The sequence below is a fragment of the Gavia stellata genome, chromosome 6 (genome assembly GCF_030936135.1).
Source record: "Gavia stellata isolate bGavSte3 chromosome 6, bGavSte3.hap2, whole genome shotgun sequence".
In the NCBI taxonomy this organism is placed as follows: domain Eukaryota; kingdom Metazoa; phylum Chordata; class Aves; order Gaviiformes; family Gaviidae; genus Gavia; species Gavia stellata.
The window spans coordinates 32,054,531-32,081,119 of record NC_082599.1 but is presented as its reverse complement, the minus strand read 5'-3'; the positions used below and the strand labels follow the sequence as shown (position 1 = coordinate 32,081,119).

General features: G+C 36.1%; 1 protein-coding gene across 1 annotated transcript in view; it reads left to right on the top strand.

Annotated features, from left to right (window-relative positions):
• DGKB (diacylglycerol kinase beta) overlaps positions 1-26,589 on the top strand; it is a 341,552-nt gene that overhangs the window by 124,601 nt on the left and 190,362 nt on the right. Inside the window, exon 20 of the mRNA XM_059818825.1 lies at positions 501-661. Within this exon, the coding sequence (XP_059674808.1) occupies positions 501-661 (161 nt within the window). The remainder of the gene's footprint in view (positions 1-500; positions 662-26,589) is intronic.

Below are 26,589 nucleotides of genomic sequence, written 5' to 3'. Positions count from 1 at the left end.
CATTGAAACAGTGAACAGAAAATAGTAGATGGCTTTTAACCTTTCAGTCTCTTGTCAGACTAATCAGACAAATCTACTGTATGTCTTTTTTCCATAAATTTTGAAATCAAAGAAATTCAAATATTAAGATTAATTTCATAGCAAAAACATTTTGCAAAGTATAATCTTAGCTTTTTTGATAACTGCTGTAATCATTTGGAAAATTCAAGGGATCGGCAAGTTTTGAAAATCAAATTATTTTCTCCAGTATAAATCTGATGCCCAGTGAAATCTGTAGAATTAACCTAAGTTTACATTTATTTAGCTGAGTGCAGAAATCAGCTTTGTATTTGTACTCCTTTTAATGAGAGGTGCTGGAAAATTGTCAATACTTCAAACACAATCCTGCTTTTCAGGTCTTACATGCACAGTTTTCATTTTTCCAGTCATCTAGAAAGAGAAAAAAAATGGAATGAAACTTTATTATGTTTGATCAAATAACCATTTTCCTTTTTTGCTAGGTTATGAAGGTGAGAATTTGATGAAGATCTTAAAAGACATTGAGAACAGCTCAGAGATTTTGCTGGACAGGTGGAAATTTGAAGTAATACCCAATGATAAAGATGAGAAAGGAGACCCAGTGCCTTACAACATCATCAATAACTACTTTTCCATTGGTGTGGTAAGACTTATGCTTATCCTTAAGTGATTTTCTTTTTCTGTTTTGAATAAATATTTGCATTGCATGTCTTCAAGTGAAGAATTGTTGGCTACAGATCATTTATAACGTTATTTTGCTAGTGAAATGAATACATAGATGACTGACAGCAATTTGCATAAATTTACTTCCAGACATTCAAACCAGAATTATTTTTCTGGACCTTCTACCATCCCATCTATAAAGAAGATATTTGTGTTGTTCCTAATGGTTTATGAGCAGCCATAACACTAAATTTAGATTGTCATTATGAAGGTCCTGTAAAAATATAAAGGAAAACTAACCACTTAATACGAACTCTAAGTAATCTTTTCTGTTAGTATTCACATAATCAGAACTGTTTAAAAGAACATTGACATTCTTTATTTCTTCAGGGCAGTTTCAGATAATAAAATAAAATAATATACCCCCCCTCCCCCCCCCCCAAGTATTTTATTGGTTCTGTCTTATGGCTATATTCACAGTTAGAATGAATTATGAGGAAAAGGGGTTTAAGAAGCTCTTCGTGTCCTAGGAACTGTGTCTTCAGCTTGTGCTTCTCTATGGTTTCCCATTATATCTGCTATACACACTGCATATATGAGGGGAATTAGGCATGTCCAGTCTAACTCTTCAGCCTTTCGCTTTGGATATGCTTTCAAACATGAGCAGAAGGGGGACTATGATGAGATCCAAATTTCACAGATTGAATAGTTCATAAATAAGATTTTTAACTCGTTCACAAATGAAGTCTAATTTACTTGGGAACATGCCCTCCAATAGCTAATGCTGGCTGTTCTGAAATCAACTTGTTCCACCTACATTACATGAATCTGTATATTATTTTTTTATAAAAATCAAAATCCACTTTTACAGGATATCTAATTCGGCATTCCAGTATTTCAAAATGCTACAGAAAAGTGTTTTAATGGGAAGTACAACATACAACATTGTAAATCCAAGGAAATTAAGGATTTGTGCTTAGTTTATTTGATCACTGTGCTTTAGCATTAATAAGGTTCTGCCCCAACTTTAAATGGTTGTTGAAATTTTTACATATTAATAGCAATTCTGTAATTTTGATACAGTGCCTATCAGCAACATGCAGAGACAGTCTATTCCTTAAAAACATTCCTTGGCTTCCTGTACTGCATAGTCCTAAATAGTGAAAAAACAATTAATCAGGTCTCCCCAAGGTTAAAATATTTAAGTGATAAGAAATAGTTGTTGAGGGTTTTTTTGCTTGTATAATTTCAATTTTAGCCTCTTTTTTTAAAGCAAGTGCAGAGAACAACTAGATAAAACAGAAATAACAGAAATTAGTATATAAGAGTACGTAAATGCAAAGTATATGCACCAAAAGCACTGCAAAATTAAGTTCATAAATAGGAGAGAAAGTGCAAAGGAAAATCTTTGGTTACAGGAAAAAAATACCATGATAACAGAAAATGCCTAGCACAGGGGGACATATTCAGTGACTTTGTCAAAAGGGAATATCAATGCTAAAGCTCACAGGTGAAGAAACAAAATAAATGTGCTATACTAAGGAAGCAAGCAAGAAGTGAGAGGGAGAAGGGATGAGATTTTACACCTACATATTAATACAGTGCAATTTAAATGGTTTCTAAAATGTAGAGTACCACCACATGTAAAGGCACAGCACAGAAACAGGCAATTGAATGCCAAGTAGATACTGGGACACCTGTGAATATGCTAAGCTTCAAAGAATCCTTTAGCATTTTTCAAGGGAAGAAAACAGAATAACATTCAAGAAAAAAAGTCGAACTGAAATGATACAGAGGCAAGATCATAATACTGTTAAGGACAATGTAAATTACTTGTAGAATACTGGAAAATAGCAGGCTCTATACACCAGGCTCCATGGACAATGAGAAGACTCAGTTTTCAGTTAAAAACTTTAAAGTCATGTATTTAATAACACAAAACTTATGATTCTTCACATAATAGAAATGTGAGCACCTGAAAATCATACCAGGAATGGACAATACAATATGTTGCATTGAGAAAAGCTTTTGAAGTTGTAAAATCGCATTTTTGAAGGAGTAAGATATGCTAAGTTTGTCATACATGGAAATATATAAAACGCTTGCTTCTCAATTTCGTTGGTGTGAATAAGACAAAGCAAATAAAGAAGATCAGTAATTTGATAGACTCACTAAAATTGTATAATTCATGTATTAGGTGGCATTCATAAAAACTCATAATAACTCTTGAAAAGCCAGGCAAAATGTTTGTCTATGTAAATAGATAAAGTACTCAAACTCGTCTGCAACTAAAGTAAACCTAATTTCATAAAAGCAAAATTGTTTTTGGTACGTAGTGCCTAATACAAAGTTTGGCAAGTACTGAATTGGGAAAGCAACAATCTACTGCCATGTTGCACACCAGTCCATAGCTGCTGATACCCAAGAACATAACTGGAGTCAAGCCTATAACAAAAAAATACTAGTGCCACCTACAATGTTACATTAAGAGAAACCAAAAGGATTGATATCGTAGATGATGTTATTCATAGAATCATAGAAAATCATTGAGTCATCTATCTATTCCTCTCCCTAAGGTAGCGTCAGTGGCACTTGCCTAATTCCTGACAGATGTTTATCCAGTTTGTCTCTAGAAATTCCCAGTAAAGGAAATTTGCCTGTGATGACCTACTGTATTACTTTGTTGTTCTTACTCTGAAATTTCTTTGTCTTATCTAACCTGAACAGTCTTTGTGTAGTCTGGGCCACAGAAAAGGAAGGAAAACAAATGATTCCATTCCTCTTTTAAACTAATTACCTACTATCAGATCATCCTTAGTCTTGTGTTCTATAGCCTTTCTATCTCCAGTTTCTTCAAGCTCACTGAAAATATTTTCTAGACATCTGATCATATGTGTCACATTTATCTGTGTTCAAATAAAACATGAGAATTCAATCCAATTACTCCCTTTGGTCCACATCTCTCTGGAACCATAGTGCTCCCAATTAGACACCGTTGGTGTCTTATCAGCACTGAGTGGAAAAGAGGAATTAATTCATGACTTGCACAGGATACCTTTATTAAGAAAAATTAGCCTTCTTAATATTACCATGAATTTCTTTGTTCATATTCGACTTGTGATTCATTGTTAATTTCAGATACTATTCTGAAGAACCACTACTTCGTATCTCATTTGGGTTTTTCATAGGTGATTCTTCCTGCCTACATGCAGAAACTTACACTTAATCGAATTAAACCCTCTTTTCATTTTTACTCTTTCTCCAAGGCTCTGTGAAAACTAATGGTAACCCACAACATATTGCATGTTGCCTCATAGATTCATGCTAAATGGTAAGCACAGTCTCTAATCCGATATGAATAGAACCTGCTGTATGAATTTTGTAACAGTATGGCAGAAATTGTATTTGACAACAAACAATCTCAATGTATACTTGGATAGGCCAGAGGAGTTAAAGTCAATAAAATTGTGCTTGACAGGGGGCTCTTACTGCTTTAGGACCATAATTCAGGTTGGAAGGGATCACAGAAAGTCATTAGTCCAATCTCCTGTTCTAAGCAGGGTCAGCTATGAGAGCAGGTCACATTGCTTAGGGCTTTATCCAGTTGGGTCTTAAAAACCTCCAAGGACGGAGATGGCATAACCTCTCTGGGCAACCTGTTCTGGTGCTTGACTGTCCTTATGATGATGTTCTTCCTTATATCCAGTCTAGATCTCCCTTGTTTCAACTTACGTTCTTTGTCTCCCATCCTCCCATTACATGCCACTGTGAAAAGCCTGGCTTTGTCATATTGATAACCTCCTCACAGATACTTGCAGGCTGCTATTAGATTTCCCTGAAGCCTTCTCTTCTAGCCTGTGAGCCAGGTCATCCAGCCAGTCTTTTTTTTTTAACCTGTTTTCCACCAATCAAGACGATAGTATCCCAACTTGGATACAAGAATGCTGGGGTAGACAGTGTACAAAAACCTCACTGAAGTTCAGCATGACATCCATTACTCTCTCCTCATCTACAAATCTAGTTTGTTTTATCATAGGCAGCAATCAGAAGGCAATTTACCCATTGGAAGGAAAATGATACACTAAGTTGAAAAGGAATGTTTGACAGTAGCATGTGTATGTGAAAAGTTTGATTAGTATGTTCAAGCCAAAAAAGGCATTTTTTTCTACAGGAGTCTCAGAGCTCTGATATGTACGTAAGTATATGTGCCATATTATGTATAAGTACAGGGAAAAAAGTAAGAAACTAAGTGAGATGTAGTAACTGAATGAGTATGTACAACATTCAGCCTGGTGAAAACACAAAGCAGGGAAGAACCATACAAAGCATAAGCCAAGCTGTGTGTCAGTTTCAAAGCAGGAGCTAGAAAACCTCTAAGAACAATGTTGAATAAGATAAAGATTTTTCAAGTGCTCACATCCATCATTCTGTCAGGATGGCAAGATACCAGGAGAGAAGTTCCATCTGCTTCCCAATAATACTGGAGTCATTGAAACAAGATAAATATCCAAGAAAAATGTGTATTAAAGCAGTCAAGTCATATTTGCTTTAAAAAACAAAAACACCCCCAAAAAAAACCCCAAAACAAAACAAAACAAAAAAATCCCTCCTCAAGAATATAGTAGGACCATCTGAAAATGGAAACTTGTCTTGGAAAGTCACAGATTCTGTGAGCTGGACAAACATAACTGATAATATTAGAGGACAGATAAGCAGGCCTGATAGAGACAGGAAACACTAGGCCAACTGTCAGACAGTGGCAAGTAAAATTACTGACATATTTTTGAGAAAATAAAAAGTTCTTTTCCCCATAATCTACACAACTGGCTTTAATAGCCATATATTTATGCACTAGGTTGATATTATCACAGTGATCATCAAAGGCAGAGTTCAATAATGTTAGTATTGTTGTGTTATTTACATTCTAGACAGTGAGCTTGCATGCTTTTCTGCAATTGCTGCAGTAATGGAATTTCAGTCATGTCACATCATTTAGCTTACTTGCTGAGGTTATAAACAATTTACGTAGAGGAGTGTGTGTGTAGACAGAGTATGTCAGCTTGCACATCGTATTTGTCATGATTAGCCTTCTACCCATGGATAAAACAACGTAACTTATGCTACTTTCTTCAGGCACTCCGTTGCTTACCATTAATTGTGGTTCAACATGTGTGTGTGGACAGTGACTTCAGATAAGCTTGTGTACTGTAATACCTCTGCACTTCTGGTTTATTTTATCCTAACTGTTTTCCATGTCTGTATCCTAGGCCTGTATTAAAAAAAACCAAACTTCACTAATCAATTATATAGCATGCTATCTTAGCATAGAGAAATATTTTCAGAAAAATGCTTGAACTTAAAAATCAAACAAACAACAACAAAAAACCCACAACCAACCAACCAACCAAAAAAATCCTCAAACTAAAACCCCATGTACTCATGAGTGTATGCCAGCATTACTCAAAGTGGCAAAATTAAGAGGAAAAAAGTGGATATAGATACCCGCAAAACTAAACCTTATTTTTGCAAACAATTGCTCATAAGTCTAATCTCAGATCTTGCCAGGATCAAACCATTTTCACCAAACAGTCATGCAGTCACAACAAAGCATAAATACACATTGTTAATAATAAAATGGGTGGGCATATGTTCCATGAAATTCACAATAAATGTACCCAATTCAAGTACACACAAAAGAGATAAGTATGGAAGATGGTGAAATACTGATTTGCTGAGTGAGACCTGAGCAGTAGGACATGGAAGATGAACAACCAACAGACAGTGAGGCAAACTCTCACGTAAAACCAAGAAACAAGAAAACAACATCAGAACAGTCTTTGTTACCTTGAGAAGGACTTGCATCTCCACTATCACCAAACAACATAATGGCATGATCAAAAATTTTATATAATGCTAAGATGTGAAGAAACAATCCTTTTAAGCTAGTTGTCAAGCAATTTTAGTTAGATAATAAACAATTAAAATAGATTGACTGTCAAGGCTATGCATCTTTTATGGGGAAGTTATTAAAGAATGTTAAATATGTAGGGAGGTTACGACGTTTATTTTTAGTGTTTCACAAATGATAGTCTCAAAGTAAGACAAAATGGGTGTTTTGATAAAAGCCTTCTCAATGAATGCCTCATTAAATGTTCCATTGTGATTAAACGTTAGAAACCTCTACTTTCACTAGATGCTTGGTTGAAAAGAACATGTGGAAGGGAGAAGAAGCCATCTTATATACTTAGGAATAGGAAAAATGGGAGAGAGAGCAAGAAGCCTCAGCTACCTAGGCTTGCTGTGCTTTCTCTTCAAGGTGGATATTCAGGATAAATGACTCAGTGTTTCTCTCTACATCGGCCACCTTCTAATACTTGGGAGGAGCAGGAGAACCACAGGAGTTCTAGGAGCAAGCCATAGACATGCAGGATGAAGGATGGAGGCAGAGTTGTCCAGGCAAAATCACAGTGGAGGTTTAGGGTTTGAATTAGTTGATTAAGCAACTTCATTAATTAAGCTTAGAAATAATATGAGCTAGGCAAATTCTATTCACTGATATGATTAAAAAGGAAAGGAAATTGACTCATACTCTTTTTTCAATCCTTTTTTTGTAACTCACTTCCATTTGGGCAGTCAAGAAAAGTTCCAGGAAAATTTGCCGAAACGTCTTAATTTTCGAAGTCTGGAAGTACTAGCAGTGCTGTAACTACCACATATTCTTTGGGGGAAAAAAAAAAAAAAAAAAAAAACAAACCACCAAACAAAAAACCCCAGATAAATCAGGCAAAAACTGTAATGGAGTCCTTTAAAAAAAAAAATCTCATTGCTATTTGATATCGCACAATGAACAAGTCTTATTCCTAAAGATAGGTGAGTACTTCAGAGGCTCATCCTTCACTGGAGCAAACAGCTGTAGGCCAAACCAAAGGCACAAAGGTAGTCAGCTGAATACCAAGCATCATTCTGCAGCAGCCAACTTTGCTAGACCCTGATTTTTCACACTTACTATGCAAACAACGAGAAAGTATTAAAAAATACCCCTAATTGTACTCGGATAATGACTGACCTCAAAAAGGCTAAAAGCATTTAAACCAAACAATTAGTCTATCTCCCATTGACTTCCTTTCTAGTTAATCATAACACTTTGTATTGTTTTCCATTTTGTTAGTAATAATGCTGAAAGAAATTATGAATAGATTTGCATTGCTGTTAAGATGAGAGTCCTAAAGTAGGTTTTCCAGAAACAAGCATAATTTTGAAATACTGTTCTGCCGCTGAATTAGAATTTAGCCTTTCTGCAGCCAACATTAGGTCAACGTGAATTAGTACTGAAAATCTTTTACCAAAAATATTTTCCTCCTTTGTTTTCTTTCATTTTTTTCAACTTTAAATTAAATAATTAATTTATCTGATGTTAATAGGAGATAAACTATTAACAGCGCTGTTTAACTATCATCTGAATTTTTGTAACTGCATAGGGTATTACAGAGTATATGCTACTAAGCCCTTTGTAGCTCTGTAATTACAGTGTTGGAGCATAAGAAACTGAACTTTCAAACATCCGCATTGTCTTTTAATACAAGTTTGTATAGAAAGAAATATTATCGAGATAGATTTTAAAGCAAATTATAGTAGTTAAAATGTGGCACAGTGCAACATTCCCTATGTTAAAACGGTAGATACCATTCTAAAATGAAAGCAGTTCTCATCGGTGTCGGTGCAGTATTCAAAGTGTAAGAGTAAACCAAGTGCTACAGTAATGATTGGTATTTACAGATAGCAGCTGCAAAGATTATGCTAGCAACCATTGTATATCCTTGTGTTTAACTAGAAATGTTCTGTATGAGTGACTGATAAGGTAACTCTGCTTTTCATCTCAGTTTTGTTCCTCTTGGGCCAGATTCCATTCAAACTAAACTACCTGATATGTTTGACCAGGTTATATAGCTGTTATATATGTAAAGAACATACATATTCTCTCTGTTCATGCTTAGGTGAATTGCCTAATGGTCTGGCCAGAAGGACTGCAAGGGGTGCTCTCTTTTAGGATAACAGCAGAGTCCCTCATAGGCTTACATTCTTTGTAGATCCAGAATTGCATCTCCCTTGTCTAGGCTGATCAGCTGAGTGCATGCTTTAGATTTAAGCCTACTTGGGATCTTTGCTATTGGTGCTCTTCTGCATATATACCCTAAAGAGTCATTGCCAGCAGAATCAGGCTCCTTAGGAAACTTAAAGCTATAGCTAATCTTACTCAGACTATTTCATTTGCACAAGATCCTTAAGATGCGGAAAACATCTTATCTGTCTACTTACTGAGACAGGATTTAAACAAGAATCTTCCAATATCCCTTTGGCTGAAACTTTGAATACATGTGCAAACACATACACAAGAACATATTGGAGGGGAAAAAAGGAGTGGAATGCTCTAGGACAATAATTAGGACAGTAACCTGGAAGAGGACTGTAATACCCAGATTCCTGTTCCATCTGTTGTTTTTGTCCATTTGATTAACTTGTGCATGGCAATTCAGAAACTTCCACTACTATGAATGATTTCTTTCCTAACATCAATAGATACAGAATTTTAATGCCAAAACAGAACTTATGCAAATAGAACACCTCAGTCTTTCATTCAGTCTTTACAACATGTGATAATTGATTTCATAGCAATATGGTGATATTCTCACTTGGATGATCTACAACAACAATATTTTTTTTGCAAGTGTATTTAGTTAAGGCAATAAAGATATCTGAATGTGTCTGGAAATGTTATGTAAGTTCTTTGAGAAACAAGTCAGTATTATATGCTGATTTATAAAAAAAAAAAATCAGTTGTCAGGTAGAGGGTGAAACTTCTTTAATACTAGTAAGTAATACTACAATCGGGATGCGTTCTCTGCAAAATTATTATCACAAAGTAGTAAAGGTCTACGACAAAGACAAGCGTACTTTTATGACACCTAATAAGTTACTACCTAAATGCACTGTCAAATAGATATTTGCATGGTTGTGATTTAATATCCTTCAGCCTTAACCAGTCACTAAGAGCCTCTTATTCTGCCAGTGGGGAAAAATATAACTGCTTAATTCTCATAAATTTGAACTTGTTATGGGTCTACTTCCCTATCACTATACTCTAAGTCATCAAACTCCACTTTCATTACATCTCTGCAAAACTGGAAAAAAAAAAACCCTGTAAAAAAAAAAAATCTTACACAGAACCCATATTTTTGGCTTTTCTCATGAAAGAACATTTCATTAGCATCAATAGAAACTTTGGCTATCAGAATTTTTAGTCACAAGTACCAGAGTCTAAGTAGGGTTGTTCCTCTAACTGACAATGTGATCCCATCATCTTTTATTTCATCTATGTTATTTTAGGGTATATTTATTTCTACAAAAAAGGAGTTTATTATGTTACATATAATTTACAAAAGGGAATTAATTTTAGTTTTGCGGTAGCCCCGTATTTTGTAATTTCAAAGCCTCATAACATTGTGCTCTTCATGGTGGTTACAGGGAATTTATTTTTTTCCATAGGAAAAAATCCTAAGGACATTTGCTATTTAGGCCCTGATTCAATGCAGAATTTAAGCACATGCACATCTTAACACTAATTCACTGTGATGTTTGAGTATGTGTCTAAACTTTCCTAATCTAGCGAAGCAGTTAAATACCTGGTTAATTTTTTAACCATTTTCTGCAGTTCCATTAATATGACTGGACAAATGCACATGTTGAATTCTGAGCGTTTGGTGTCATCTAGTTAATTATTTGAGTGAGATTTGTGGGTATATATAACTAAAAATCATGTTTATTGGTTTGCTAAACTAATATGAATATAAGCACATGCTTAAGTGATTTTTTGAATCCTAATCATCACTTTGAATGTACTAATGGAATGCTGTGATATATTGCATTATTTCTGTGCCAGTGAGGGAAAGAACATTTCATAATAAACGATATTATTGCTCTGTAATCCAAATCACTTGTTTTCTGCAAAAAGTGTTAAAAGAATGAACTAGATTCACACATCTATGTGTGAATGTAAATATAATTCTAAAAGATCCATATTGGTGTTGGGTATATCATAGCCTCAGACTTGTAGCCAAATCTGTAGAAGTGATTGCTCTATCTGTGGAGAGAATTCTGCTCTCTTTCAGAAGGAGCATGTTCAGAACAACTTCAATACCAGATTTGAAATACTATCTTACTCAGAAATTATTGGTAGTTCAATCTATAGTTATATTGTTTAATCTCCAAACATTCCTAATCTTCTACAGATTAGTTATTCTTACAGGCTTTTGCTGTTTGCACATTTGAAACATCTTTACTCTTTTCAGCTTTTGTTGCTATTGAAATACTTCTGCAGAAATATTGGACATCATATATGGCAAATAGGGGTGATGCAGGCTTTTCTGTTGCATGTGGTTATTTTTTGCATGTGGCAGAAAGCCAGAAACACATACCACACGCCACGGAAAGCTGGATCTGTAGAATAATTCATAGATAAGGAGCAATAGGAGCCTCTCTGAAGGCTTTCCCTCACTGCTGTGCGATATTTCCCTGGACATGGAGAATGTGAATTCCATAGCTAGAGATACTAAGCTTTAGAGTTGGTAATATCTGTATTGCAACACTGCTAGTGGTGTTTCCTGCTAGCTAGTTTCCTTCTACCACTGTGGATTTAGTTTACCTTGTAAATCCCTCTTGCCATCATAACCTCCTACTATTCATAAGGTGTATCAGGGTACCCTAGCAAGAGACCTGCACTATACTGCATGCAATGTGTAAGGTACATTAATGCAGAGAACCAAAGATTCATAGCTTACTTTACTACTTAATGAATCTTACTGCTACAAAAAATGATAGTTTCCCGAGGTACCATTTCTTGTGGTTTACGTAAGTATAAAGAAATTAAAAGAATTTAGATTATTCCTACTGTTTGTTTGGTTATTTATTTATTTTAATTGTAATGCTAAAATGTGAATGTATGCCAGTCTGTGCTGGAACTTCCTGAAAATATATATGTATATCATATAGATAGATTGATAATTGTGTGTGTAATTTCCCTTATAGCACAGTGAGAATACTGAGGTTTGTGCTGAATTCATTGTAGGTTTTTGTCAGGTTCAGTGAAAATACATTTTTGTGGGCTATATTTAAATTAGCAAGTAATTTGGCCCAGTAGGAGTGTAGCAATTGATGCTGAGTCCCTTCTGTCTACAAAAAATGCAGTTTGGGACTCTTAATTAAAATTTGATATGGTCTGTTCCCCTGCAATGAACTCTCCTGGCACGTGCTTGTCCTAAAGTGACCTAAAAGACTGATCATTGGTTTGGCTTGTGTGTCCCCATACTATGGGAGGAGCACACTGGCCACACTAAATGTATTTCCGTCCAAAGGTATCTGGCTGAGATGCACCAGTCTTCCCTTCAAACAGAATCACAGGAAGTGGGGATGATTAAGAGATGTGATTTAAAATTTCATTGCTGCTCCAACAGTTTTTCAATAAACCTGAAAAAGTCATATAGGAGTATAGTGTGTCTAACTTTGATCTACCTTCTTCCCCTTCTATTTTCCCACATAGATTTTTTTTCTTTTGGCATTTTAGGTATTTGAGACTCTTTCATTTAACTTTTCAACATGAGGTTAGAACAATGCTGAACACCTTGAACAAAGACTCCCTTGTTTTATGTTTATGAGTAGCTCGTGCACTTGCTATCACTTATTAGTAATTCCTGTCATGCAGAATTATTCTTCTGGTGTGAAATCAAAGGCTAGAAAGTGACTTGTTTCCTATAGTCAGTAAAAACTTTAAGAAGAATCATTGGGAGAGTCTTTAGCAGATACCTAAATCCTTCTCTTTAATTTATAAGGGATTTGGAAAATAGAACAATTTATAGAATTGAGAATATGTATGTTAAATTTCATGATTGAGAAGTCTGGCTATATTAAATAAAATGCAATGAGGCATTCTAACTTTACTAAGAAGTTACTATAAAGGATATTTTGTAGGTAGAAGTGCAGTAAAATGAAAACTGCAGTCCTCTGGTGTTTTGCCTTTGCTTACCTTAGCTAGTAGAGATTTTGAGTCTTGTATGTTCAAGAATTTTGCTGGGGATTTTTGTTTGTTTTGTTGTTTTGGAGGGGGATTGCATTTGTTTTCATAAAGGAAGGGCCTTCAAAGCAGCCTAACCAACAGCTACTGTTGCAAGTGACAGTTATAAATGAGAGTATATGCCTAAAGACATAATTAATCTGCAGTGAGCTTAGCTAAATGCAACTAAATCAGCTACACAGTGTGTAATTAACTTACAACTGTATTAGTCCTAGTAAAATATTATTCATTATATATGTAAGTTATTATTTTCTCCATATGAAATTTGTAATATACTAAGTAATGATTAAGAGTTCATTATAGTATTTCATTTGTATTACCATAATATAATTGTGATGTATGTTCATCTTGTTAATGCTGTTATTCTTAGTTGTTCTTAAAAGAAATGTCAAGGATATCAGGAAAATATGATGTGGGTTTTTTGCACACAGACTGAGAAGCATCTGTAGTCAAATGAAATTGAAATTTTAGTCCTCGTCTTGATTTTGTAATTCCGCTTGTTAGTGGCAACAAGAATGTATTGAGGAAAGGTAGAAGCCAACAATACTTTATATTGAAGTCAAGAGTAAGGTGAATAAGCTTTAAGGTTGGTCATAAGACTCATGCTGAGCTTAAAGTAAGAAGAAGCTTAGAGGACTGAGAAAATTACTCGAAGAAAAAAGAGATTTTGAAGACACGTAAGGCTAGCCAGTGGAGGTAAATTGCATCTGGCAAAGGAGTTTTTGAAATGTACAAGCTGTACAGAACATAAGGTGGGCTGTGTGTACACTGATGCCTTAACCTGACTAAGCTACAAAACATGTGTCTCTGTGTACACATGGACGTGGCACTGTGGGACATGGTTTAATGGGCATGGTGGTGTTGGTTGATGGTTGGACTTGATGATTTTACAGGTCTTTTCCAACCGTAGTGATTCTGTGATTCTTTTCTGTGAAATATGTGAAAAATAGCTCAGATTTAAATAGTAATCATTCTGTTTTCATGTGAGAGTTAATCCTGATATATATAAATAAGTTTATGTAAATTAGTTGCTTTACCAGCTTCTCCCTGACAACATCATTTACCTTTTAACCATGCCATTAAAGATCCTGTCTCAGAACTTTACTTTCACAGGTCTACCAGAACCCTACTGAGTCTTTTCAGACTGCCTGTCTGTAGCTGAGTGTGACCAAAGAAATCACGATTATGCTGATTCAAGTGGCCATTGAGGCCATGAAGTACAGTTATTTCTAAGAACACAGTATAAAAACCAATCTATTACACATAGCGGAGGGAGATCCATTTTATATCAAAATAAATGTATAGATATTTAATTATATACATTTAAGAAACAAATTCTTAAATTTATTAACTGCTTAGATTTACTTATTGGTTAGAAAATGAGCAGTGTGATAGCCATTGGAATTTTTTTCCTCTGCCTTCTAATTCTGATTGGCTTAGTTTAAAAGAACAGCCCACCTGTTGACTACATTCAAAATTGCTGTTAAAACTAGAAAATTCATCTGAGGTATTGATCCTTTGTGTGTATGATGAATACGGTATGATGCTATTTTAGCATGTGTTATGTAGTCATAGCTGTTGTGTTCTTGATGCTGTGAGGGAGAAAGAGAAATCAAAAAAGAATAAGAAAGACATTTTACCACAGACACAGGAATATAGAGGAGAAATAAACAAACATAGAATTCTAAGATTTAAAGTGGGCACCTCTGCATATTTAAAAGAGAAATCTGATGTGTGAATTGGATGTTAAATAGGCACAGGGAATTTTTGTTTTGGCATCTGCCATACAATCATATGTAGAATATATATCTGTGCGCAATCTTGAGCCCAAATAGCAGAGATATTTTTGTTTAAAAAATCCAGCAAACACTATTTTGGAAGAAGTTTTTAGTTCTGAGAGACCGAGAAGAGTTCGTGTCACAAAATGTATAAAAATAACAATGGTATATCAGCCATTTAAACTATGTGCACTATTGATTTTATGGTGTATGTTATACAGGGAGGAAATATTTTGGGGGAAGTATCTAAAAATCTGAGACCTAGAGTTGTCTGCAATTTAGCATTATTTACATATCTAGAGAGTTGATAGCTTAACTGAGATTCCAGTTGTACAAAAATATTCTTTATATCTCCAGATCTGCATGTTTTCTACATTTTTATGGCAAAGTCCCAAGAGGAACATGATTTAACTAAACTGAAAGTGGGTGGATTGAGCCAAGAAACACTTAGTCTTATGTTACCATCCGAACTAGGTGGAACTAGAGGCAAATTACTGAACATAAGTTATTCCATGTCCTTACTGGAACAATTTGTACTAAAGAGCCTCTACAGACACATAGCCAAGGAACTCTCTATTCACTATTTGTGATTTTACTGTTTCTTCATTTAAACTGGAGTTCTGAGGGTAAAACATAGCATATTCTTTGTTTCTGTGACAAACCCAAGAGTACTTAGGCTTATAACATGCCAACGAATGGGTCAAAATTGTTGCCCTTATGCTGTCTTTTTATGTAAATACTGGTGATGTCATCAAGGCTGAGTGGGCTGATGTGGCACACCAGAGTAAAAGTCATAGGACATTTTAGTCAGTGCTGTCCAGTGCATTCTGCTAGGCAGTCTCACTGTAGAGGATGCTCCCATCAAGAACCATGTAAGCACATCCATACATATTACACAGTGCACTATGGTAAAGTATGTACCCACTTGCACCTGCACCTTAGTTTAGCACCACCAAGCCATATACACACTCTTCAATAAACGTGTAATGTAGACAGGGCACCCTTTCCATGGCAGGCTGTGGTACCATCCTGGTAGTGAGGTTCCTGCCTAGAGGGCTGTCCTTGGCATTACAATGCAGTACTGCTGCAGTGGAAAGACTGTTCATGCAGCCATTCAAGTCCCTACAGTGATGAAGGAAGAGCTCCTCAGCTGCTGGATTGTCTAGGGCGTTCACATACAGTCTCCTTACTTTTCTGCTCTGGCTTTTCATGTTTTCCTTTTCCCTATACTCTGTAACTCATGATGTTATACTTCATAAGTCATGATAAGAGAGAAGCATCAGAATTGGCAGCAGTCACTTCAGAGCTGATCATGGTATTAGCTCTTCACAGTTGCTGTCTACAGCTGTTACCCTAAAAATTCTTTGCGAGGTTTGTCCCATGTTTAAAAAGTGATTAATCCATATGTATTGCATGTTACAGCATTACTTCTTTCTTAGGTGTATCCTTGGCATTCAAACAAATCAGGTAATCCAGAATGCTAAAGGAAATAGATAGCAGAAGTCTTGGTGTTGTCTGGAGAAGCAGGTGCAAATTGGGATTCTGGGGACTTTTATACAACTAGTATTTAGGAATAGCAAGATACAACAGATTATATAGATCCAACCTTGACAATCTTGGCCAAAGGGAAAAAAAAGTTCAGTAAAACACACAGCCTGGGAAGTCAATTCTGACCCCTACAGGGCTTGTCTAAATTGCTGCAGCATTTTCATTCCCTTAGAGAGTAGCAGGAAAAAGGTCTGCTGCCTTGCATCTGTAAAATCACATAGCTGGTGACTAAAAGAACTCCTTCTGCCATTCTTCCTTCTTATGCAAACTCCATGTCAAGGGGTTGATGTCAGATGTTCATTGACATGTTTCCCTGTTTGAAAAGGTTGTCTGTGACCTGACATATCCAATTGGTTTATCGCTTACCTAAAATATCCAACCACACTCACTTCTGCTACTGTTACAGGGAAGGAAGCATCCTTACTTCCCAAAGAATCTTCAGGGAAGTGAATATACCCAGACATAAGCATTAATGTCTGGGTAGAAGTTGGGTAATACTAAAAATAATTTGCCTTTGCACTCTGGGTTTCTACTTGCCTCTCTTGATTTCAGTGAGAGTTTCACTATGGTGACCCTATATTTTTTTGTTCTGCCACTTTTACAGTGAGTGTCTTACAAGACTGAGAGGAGGAAAGGCTCTGCCAATGTCTAGAACAAATGCTGTGTTAAGCCAAAAAGAAACACGGTGTCAGGAGGGTTCTTTGATAGTTCTTCAGTTCAGGAAGATAACTATCAGTTCAAATACTATTTTCTGCTTTCATTGCAAAATATCTCTGAAGAAAGTTCAGCATTTTTTGAAGGAAAAAAACTAAACAATGGGAGTCTAATGAGGAAAAAAGTAATTTTCTGTGATCTTTTTTGAAGTTATTAGATTAATAAGCACAGCCTTAGTTAAATGACGCTTCCCTTCTTAGGAGTGTTATTGACATTTTGATATGAGACAGCGAGACCTTTAATGAGATCTCAATCAAAGGTAATATTTATATAATGATACATGAATTCATAAATGCTAGTTAAATAAAAATGCTGTAGTCCATTTTGGCCTTCACCTTATGGAAATCTGTACAGGTCATAAGATGAAAAAGCTCATTGAATGACGACTAATACTCTCTCACTTGACTGTCTAATTATGTCTGGCTAATTGTGTGAGTTAATGTTTCAAGCTGAATCTTGCATTGTAACTTAATCCATCACCCAGACAAAATGCATGGAAAAAGATATTGAAATTTTCTCCTTTGTTAGACATATGATCTCCTTAATGTTTGAGTTTATGGTGATTTCCCTTGTCATGAGAAAAAAAAAAGGAGGTGTTAGTTTTAAAAAAAAAAAGCAAAATTTATGTAAACTGTATGTTAGCTACCAAAGAAATGTGCAGACAAATAGACAGATCCTTAAAACACCTCTTTCAGACCTTTGTTTTTACTAATGGTTTTTGTTAGAAAAATACTTTTTTTTTAATAGTTGAAATTACAGTCTCTTATTTTTTGTTGTGGCTTCAGAGGGCAAAAACATATTAAAAAATCAGCACAGTGCATGAATTTCTTTACTGCTTGAAGAGAAAAAGAGGAAAGACATATGCACTGCTATTTCATCTCTGCCAATGGCATCCTGGCCTGTATCAGAAACTGTGGCCAGCAGGACTAAGGAGGTGATCGTGCCCCTGTACTCGGCACTGATAAGGCCGCACCTCGAATCCTGTGTTCGGTTTTGGGCCCCTCACTACAAGAAGGACATTGAGGTGCTGGAGAGTGTACAGAGAAGGGCGACGAAGCTGGTGGAGGGTCTGGAGCACAAGTCTTCTGAGGAGCGGCTGAGGGAACTGGGGTTGTTCAGTCTGGAGAAGAGGAGGCTGAGGGGAGACCTTATCTCTCTCTACAACTACCTGACAGGGGGTTGCAGAGAGGTGGGTGTTGGTCTCTCCTCCCAAGTGACTAGTGACAGGACAAGAGGAAATGGCCTCAAGTTGCGCCAAGGGAGGTTCAGGCTGTATATTAGGAAAAATTTCTTTACTGAGAGAGTGTTGAAGCATTGGAACAGGCTGCCCAGGGAGGTGGTGGAGTCACGATCACTGGAGGTGTTCACAGAACGTGTGGACGTGGCATTGTGGGGCATGGTTTGGTGGGCATGGTGGTGTTGGGTTGATGGTTGGACTTGATGATCTTACAGGTCTTTTCCAACCTTAGTGATTCTGTGATTCTGTAAATCTGTCTCTGTTACTTAAGCTGTTTTTTGGCATAGAGCATAGACACCAAATTAACAACCTGGGTGATCTGACCCTGTGATGATATTGATGCCTGAGTCCAGTTATAAGGGTTGTGACACCAGTGGCAGAGAGGGAAGATGAGGGGGGTCACTTGCCTGTTAGCTTCTAGACACTACAGACAACAGCCCTTACTAGTAGTACTTTTCAGCAAATTCCCAACCTCAGAGCACTTCGAAAAGAGGCAGATTTTATTATATCTGTTTTATTCATAGCTAAAATGACTTTTCAGACACCATTCAGGAAGCCATGGGTAGAAGTGGGAACAGAGTCAGATCTGTTGAGTTTTAGACAAGTTTTATCTAGAAGGGAACACTGCCTCCAGAGTACTTGCATCTTAAGTCCACTCTCTATGTGTGGAATAAAATTATTTTTCTGCCATAACTTTTTTTGCATGCTTTGAATTTATACTATTAAGTAGAAATAAAATAGTGATGTTATTCTTGTACTTTTGATCATCTGCAAGTAATCTGTGCTGTGGATTTTCCATTACATGGGTAAAGATACGCATCATGCATCTGAGCATGAGCCCAGAATCAGAACAGCCTTCTTCATGTAATACTGTTCTGTGTGCGCATACCAGATCAGGTCAGAGATAGCTTAGGGATGCACAGTCACAGCATCACTGACTTTTTTTCTTCATTACATCTTTTTTCTCTGTATTTATAGCTTAACTGACATATGGTTTAATACGGTTCTTTCTTTGGTTAAGTTATCCCAAGTCCAGATATTTGAAAAAAAAAAAAAAAAAAAAAGCCTTATAGTTACAAATTTTGACCTAAAAATTTATTTACTTTGTTATGTAATATATAGCCATATAATCCTTCTACTCTCACAACATCTTCAAAATCTAAAGAAAATAAATTCCTTAAAATATTTCTTGACGAGGCAAGAAGGAATATTGTATTTGGGATTTTTCAATTTCTAGGCTAGACAGCTTTTGGAGATAAAATGAGGAGATGGTAAATGGGTGGTGGTAGTACTTTCAAAACCCTATTTTCAGACTTGTTACTCAATCTAGCTTTATCTGTTTGAATGAGAGAGGCTACCAATGTCTCAAGAGGAAATTTTCCTTTTCAGGACTCTGAAAAGCTCTGGGCCACTTCAGTCTAGTCAGATTTATCTATCTAATTTTAACATTTAATTCTGAAAATTTCGTGCTACCACTGCCAAATTCTTTTCATGGTGTTGTGGGGTTTTTTGGTGGATTGGTTTTGGGTTTTTTCTTTTCTTTTGGTTTTTTTTTTTTTTTTTAGAATTTCAGGGGAGAAAAAATGTCTGTGCTAGAAAATTACATGAACAGCAAATAATCAGGAGGATCAATGTTTTTGAATTGTCAGGTGAGATTTTAAAGTGAAGTTTACAATGCAAAGCACCATTTAATCTTGTGTCCACAATATTAGATACCAGTTTTGCCTATATGGCACCAATGTGTGTGTATACAAACAAATCATGAAAAAACTCATGGGGCTAATGAATTTGAGTTCTTGTAACTTTTGTTGCCACAGTATACCTGCATTTCATAAGCAATTGTCAAAAATTTAAGTAACTACCTCACCTCATTTCATTTTGTAACCCCAGAAGTAAGTACTCTTGATGTCACTTGATTCACAACTACATTCATGTTGCTAGTTATCCCTTAAAAATGGCTCTCATGAATAATGAAAATAAATCCCCTTTCTACAACCATAGCAAGAGGTTTTAAGTGCTACCACCTGGCATCTTAGCGAAAGATCATAATAAGCATGTTTTCTTACAATAGTTCATTGACATGGTACATGGCAAGAATGAACAAATTTCCACTCTTACAGCCAAATTAGAGGCTCAGTCTCTACTCAGGCAAAAATCAATAGCAGCTTTGCCAGACCAAGACATAGATGGTTGTTCTTAGAAGCATGATTTATAAAATCCTTATTTTGTCTTTACTACTTTTCCTCTTGTTTGTTCTGGAGGAAGTTTAAAGCCAAACCGCTCTTCTTTCCCTACTGTGTGTTCGGCCTTCTTTTCTATTTTATCCATGTATCTGTCTAGTCTACCTTCATTTGTATTCAGCCCTGCACTCTTTTACCCTCTTCATGGTTCATTCATTTATCCTATAATGCCCATTTATTATTACCTCATCTTCACCACTCTCTCTTTTTAACTCTGTCACTTATCTGTCACTTTTGTGTGACAGGAATTGTTCCTGCTTAACAAAATCAGTTTCTAATTCCATCTAGCTAAGTAGGTTCAACTGCTTTCTGTGGACATTGAAGCAGTTCAAAAGTGGCTAAAACAGTTTTAGCTTAACCCAATTAAACTAAATCAATTTTGACCACTCTTTAACCACTTTAAAAGCAACCACACAAATGAGTGTATCAATTTTGTCTAAATTAATTTAGATAAATCAGCACATTTCATATCTGTAAACCCTTAGTATCCCTTTTCCCATTCTTTCTCATCAGAACAGAGAGTCCCACAGATTTTCTTTTTGTTCCAGTACTCTAATCTCTGGACCAGGCTGATTCTGGAATACCTCTGAAAATTATTTCAGATGAACAGACTGCAAAATACAAAATTTCAGAATACAAAAAATGGTTTCAGACAAACTCTGTCTCATTGCACAACACTGTGATTAACTCATTACTAGGGCACAGGATGTATTCTTGGAGATTAAGTTCACTATTGTTAATTAGTGTACACTTCAGCCTGTCGGAAAGGTTATCAGGGCTTCTCAGATACCAAATATTGGAAATTGCAAGGGCAAATCTCAATGAATGAATTAATTAACAGGTACGTTATCTGGATAAACCTCAGTCTTTCCTCTCTTCTCATTTCTTGGGTGGTAATAGCTATCCTTATCAGCCAATATTAAGGGGTTTCTGTTTTAACACTGTCAGATATCTAGAAATGAAGCATGGGAATTACAGTTACAAGAATGCATACCCTAAAACAGCAACTCTGAAGCACTAATTGGCCATGTTCAGTAACCACTTGAATATAAGTTGTTGCTAGACGGGCAAATATGATCCTTCAATTTCTTCTGAGGGGAACACTGAGTAAACGTAGCATGCTCTGGATGCAGTCTTGGTAAATTTGTCCAGCTGTGGCATCCATATTTCAAAAAGGATGTTGAAAGATTCAAGAAAGTTCAGAAAAGTGTGACAACTGTAGTTCAGAAGGTTTAAGAGCTTAATTGCAAAAGACAGTGAAGAGACAACTTGATCAGTCTAGATATACCTCAGTGGGAAGAAAATATGTGGTAAACAGCAGCCTGTTAAGATAGCAAAGTTCCTCAAGATACAAGCTGAAACTAGACAAATCAAGGTTGGACATGAGTCACTGAAACTTACTTAAAAATGAAGCAAATTAATCAGGGAGCCAATCTGCTTATTTCCATCACTTCAGCTTTCAATTCACGACAGTACCATTTCTGGAAAAAAATTACATAGCTCAGGAAGAAATGGTATTTATTTATTTAGGAACAGCAGTGTTGAATGTTATTTCCTGTTTAGGCAGGAAATCATAATGAACTCTGAGTAACCGGTGAATCCTTAGTTAGGGGGACCTTTCCCACATAGTTCAATCATACCAGGAATTCCCCTTCCAAAGGGAAAAAGGAGGGGAAGCAGCAGTGCACAGGTGGGCTGTTGCTGGGGCAGCCAGGGCTAGTCCTTCCCATTCTAGCCTGTGGAGCTCCTCTGGCTTCTCAGTTCTTCTGCCTGCCTATGGTCATTTGCCGCTCCAGCATACAAACTGCAATACTGCTGCACATGTATAGCAAAAGAAATTTCAAATGGCAGGGTAGATATACAACTCAAAGGTGGCATAATCTTTTGAAAGCAACAGAGTTGAAAAATATTGCCGTAAGTATAATAATAAAACTTAAGTATATCATAGTTTAAAATAAGATACAATATTATGAAGATGGTTTCACAATGACTACAGTACTTATTAAGCAACCTTTATCTGATACGTAATTCTGTGAGCTTCAATTTTGTCTGCCGGTTATCATGAGATGGAATTTTTTATGTAAAGGAAAATGTGTGGAAAACTAGTAGGCAAATTTCCCATTTCTTGCAAAGCTAAAATTTATAGTGGTTTGATGTTTAAAAAGCTGGCCTACTTGATTTGAACCCTATTACATATTTCTTCATGGGATGGTTCATAATGTTCCCAAAGTATTGTCAAAGCAAATACTTAAAAAACATTCCATTCTTTAAATGTCCTCCTTGATCACATCAGCTCAGCCAATCTCTTCATCCTTTACTCCATTTTCTGTTTGAAATCTCCTCAAAAAGTGATTGGAGTTGATATGTGCCATGCAGGGCTTCACTGAAGCTATTTAAAGACTGTTGAATTTAAACAGCCCAATTGATTCATATGACAATTTAGAAGAGGGGTTAATGGCAAGAATAATTTTTTAGTTCAGAGAAAAAGAATTGAAAAAGCTGCAGAAAAAGAGTATGTACATATGTGAAATACAGTTGAAAAGCACCATAGAGTAATTATAAGGTCTTCCTCACCCTTGCTCACTGCTTAAGCTGTGTGGAACTGTCGTTTTGTGTAACATTTCTCTTTAACTATATTTGAAGTTAAACAGCATGTATGGTGTCTTTTTCTGTCAGGAAGAGTGACAGCTTCTATAATTCCCTTGTTTCACGGAGTATAAATATTCCAATGACTGTTTTGATGGCTACAGTCACTGAGTTTTAACATGTATATTTATTGATTGCCTTGTTCTGATAATTTATGGTCAGCTGCCAAGAACAGCTAAGCCTTGAAGTTAAAGATTTTTTTTTCAATTTAGACTAAAAAAATAAGGTTTCTAAATGTAAAACACGTGTAAAATAACACAGCTTTCTTGTATTTGGGTGATAGAAGCAGACTGGGCAATTGATAATCCCCCAAGAGGCAACTTTCTGGAAGCCCCTGCCTGTCGTTAATTTGCATAAAATTTAAAATGCAGAATGCAAACACTTATGAAATTGCTGCTGAGGAATCTCTAGCTCCAGGATATATTACATAGCTTGGCTGGTCAGGTCAAGCTAGAAGATTGCATACTGGGCCCTATATTCTTCTTGAAAATACTAGACATTTACTACTTTTGGGTGGCATACAAACCCCCTGGATGGCTGCAAAACTCTGCGTTTTCTGCTAACTTGGATATTTACACACACATGTATACTGAACAGATAATCAGTTAAAAATGCCAAGTGGATTTAGGATTCTTATCTTTGGGAAAGTTTTATTACAGTTCCATTCCTGATTTAGCTCTCAGTAGCAAAAGCAAAAATTGATATTGTTAGTTGAAGTACTGTAACAGCTACAAGACTCCAAGGTCAAACTGGTAGCTAGTAACTCAAATGGATGCAAAATGCATGGTAATTGCAATGGAGAAAAAAAAGTAGACTATAGTTTTACTTGCAGTGAGGCTTTTTGTAACTCAGTCAGTATATAAAGATGTCTTATGTCAGTATAAATTTAGTGAGATGGTTAATAGGGCTGTAGCCCTTTTATTCCCAGTGCTGTGCCTAGAGCAATGCATATCTTAACCTTTCTGTTATTCAGCAAATTTGATATCACAAACATTTGACTATGAAGGCACAGTCTTGTTATGTGTAAAAGCTGATGATGAAATTCTACATTAGTTTGTCCTGTTTTAGAACAGGAATGAAAGTTTGTCTTCTCCTAGATAAATACGTAACATCATTATCACACTTGCCAAGCGTAGCATTGTTAAGCAATATTATTTATATCGTCTGTAGGCTAAAGGACTGCAATATCTTCAGCTTATGGCCCCATCAGATAGAGGAGAGAGTCAATACGTTCCTCTCCTTATTGCTTTTCCAGCCAGTTGGTTGACACCTTATGTTCTGCTTTGTCCAGTCATTACCACCCTTAAATGTGAGTGGCCCAAAAGCTTAATAGAAGGTAGAACCAGGGTTTGTTTTCTCAAGTGTAGGTGAAGCTGCAACCTCTCTGTAATTTGGCGCTTTTATGCCACAGAGGGTAAGATGCCTTGTAATTCCATCATGAAACTTGCCTATGGGCTGTTGTCTTAGGTTCTGTATAAGCTATTGCTTGCAGACATGTTCCTTTGAGGCTCATACAGGAATTGCTTGAGTTTTTTAAGGGTTTTCACAGCAATTATTTGTTTGAACCAGACTGTCTATATTTTGTTTGTTAAAAAAGAAAACAAACCCAAAAAACATATTAGCACAGTTTTGTTTTCTGCGGTGTACCTATATTTAGCTCTCACAAAGTCAACCAGATGAAGTCAATATTTACTAGAAAAGCCAGGGGAACTTTTTTCCACCCAGACTTTCTAATGAACTAAAGGCTTGTCCCTTTACCTGGCCAAAGTGCTTTTAACTGTGCTTTTAAATTTTTACAGACATAACACATCTTTATATACTTCCTGAATTACAAAGAGCCTCACTGCAAGTAAACCTATAGTCTACTTTTTTTTTTCATTACCATTGGCAAGTATCTGCCAATAGTGATTATAGCATTAACTAATTAGCAGTCACTACTAAGTCATAAATAGTTAGCCCCCAGTGTTTTTTTCTGGATACTGGGACGTGACTGTGAAGTTCTTAAACACATGATCAAGGTCCTACTGATTTCATAGGTCTGATAAAAATGCATGGTCCCATAGAATCCTTAAAGAATCGTGTTTAAATTCCAGCTACTCTGGTCATCAGAGTAACTACTAATTAAACTACTGCAGGTAGTTCTAGTTGTTGGTGCTACTTTAATGTTAATTTGTGAATGATCCATACTGTATTACAAAAAATTCTGACACTTACTGTTCTCTTCTTGCACTGGATCAAGATTTAAATAACATTTTTGCAAGCATCTAAGTACAATACAGCATTGAACCTGGATGGAGTACATCTAAGTATCAAAGGGTACCAAACAGCACTGTCAGTATGCCATCTAGACATTAATTTTCCACATAAAGGGTTTACTAGCACTTTGCATGTAAGTTGTACAACTTGTGACCAGCTGCTTCCGTGTGCGGTGCGTAACTGATGGGAACATATGGCTTTAATTAAGTAGCCTATTCTAGCTGATTTTTAGGCATCTATCCACATGGCATACAGTATTTGTTGAATCCAAATCAAGTTTCACAGCTGTCTCTCGAGATAAACTGATTGACTGACATGAGCTGCTTTTAAATACTCTGTCAGGTTAGTTCCCATAACCTCAGGAAATTCAAACAATGGGAAAAAATGGCTCAGCCATATGCATTAAAGCTCATATGACTAGGCTGTATATATAGATGTATATATGTTTAACATTTCAGGCTAATCTTAATGGATTTCTGTAGCTACTGATGCTGGCAGGCAGCAACACAGAGCCAAAACGATCAAGAAATCTCCATGTTTTTCTGATTTGACTGTGTTATGTACAGTGGCTCGACACCAGTCTGAACTTTAACAGTAAGGACATGCATAGCAATTGTGAAGTGGAAAAGAATAATTACGAAAGTGCAGAACTGCTGCCTCACTGGTTCACATCAATGTAGAACTGGCTGGTGTTAGCTATTAGGAAAAACAGTAAAAAAAATAAAATACAATTCTTGTTTTAAATGAGGATTTGTTTATTTGTTAAGTGCATTGAACAACAGCTGAGTGAATCTGCATGTGATATACTCTGATCATGGGATGTGCTTGCTGATGTAAAGGAAAATATAAAAATCAAGGTTGTGAAATATCAAGAAATATTTGTACAGCTTAGAAAAATGCAAGTGTATTTTCAGTAGTCTTTTGGAGTGATCCATGTTGAAAGGGAACACAGATATTCACAGTTGATCTCACATAATACACTGACCACAAATTTTACTAAAGGTTTTGGGTGTAAAATCGGAAGTTTTGTATTTTATTGGCAGGGTTGGGGAACACCTTTATGTGTCTGAGCTAAATCTCTAGGTTTGTTTCAGAAGGTTGTATTTTATTACACAATATGTAGAAAGTGAAACATGGGCTAAAAACGATTATTAAAATAATTTTAGAGGCCATGAAATTCTTCTTGGGTAAATTAAGCACTTGGAAAACTGATTGAATCTTATAATGAATTCTGATTTACTGATTTTCTATAGTATAGTGGTGATGGCAAGAGCCCAAAACTGACAAGTGCTGTGAGGAAAGGGTGAGAGCACTCTAAATGCCAAGTTTGGAGCTCTGTGATTAATAAGCTGTCTCTGGTCTCTA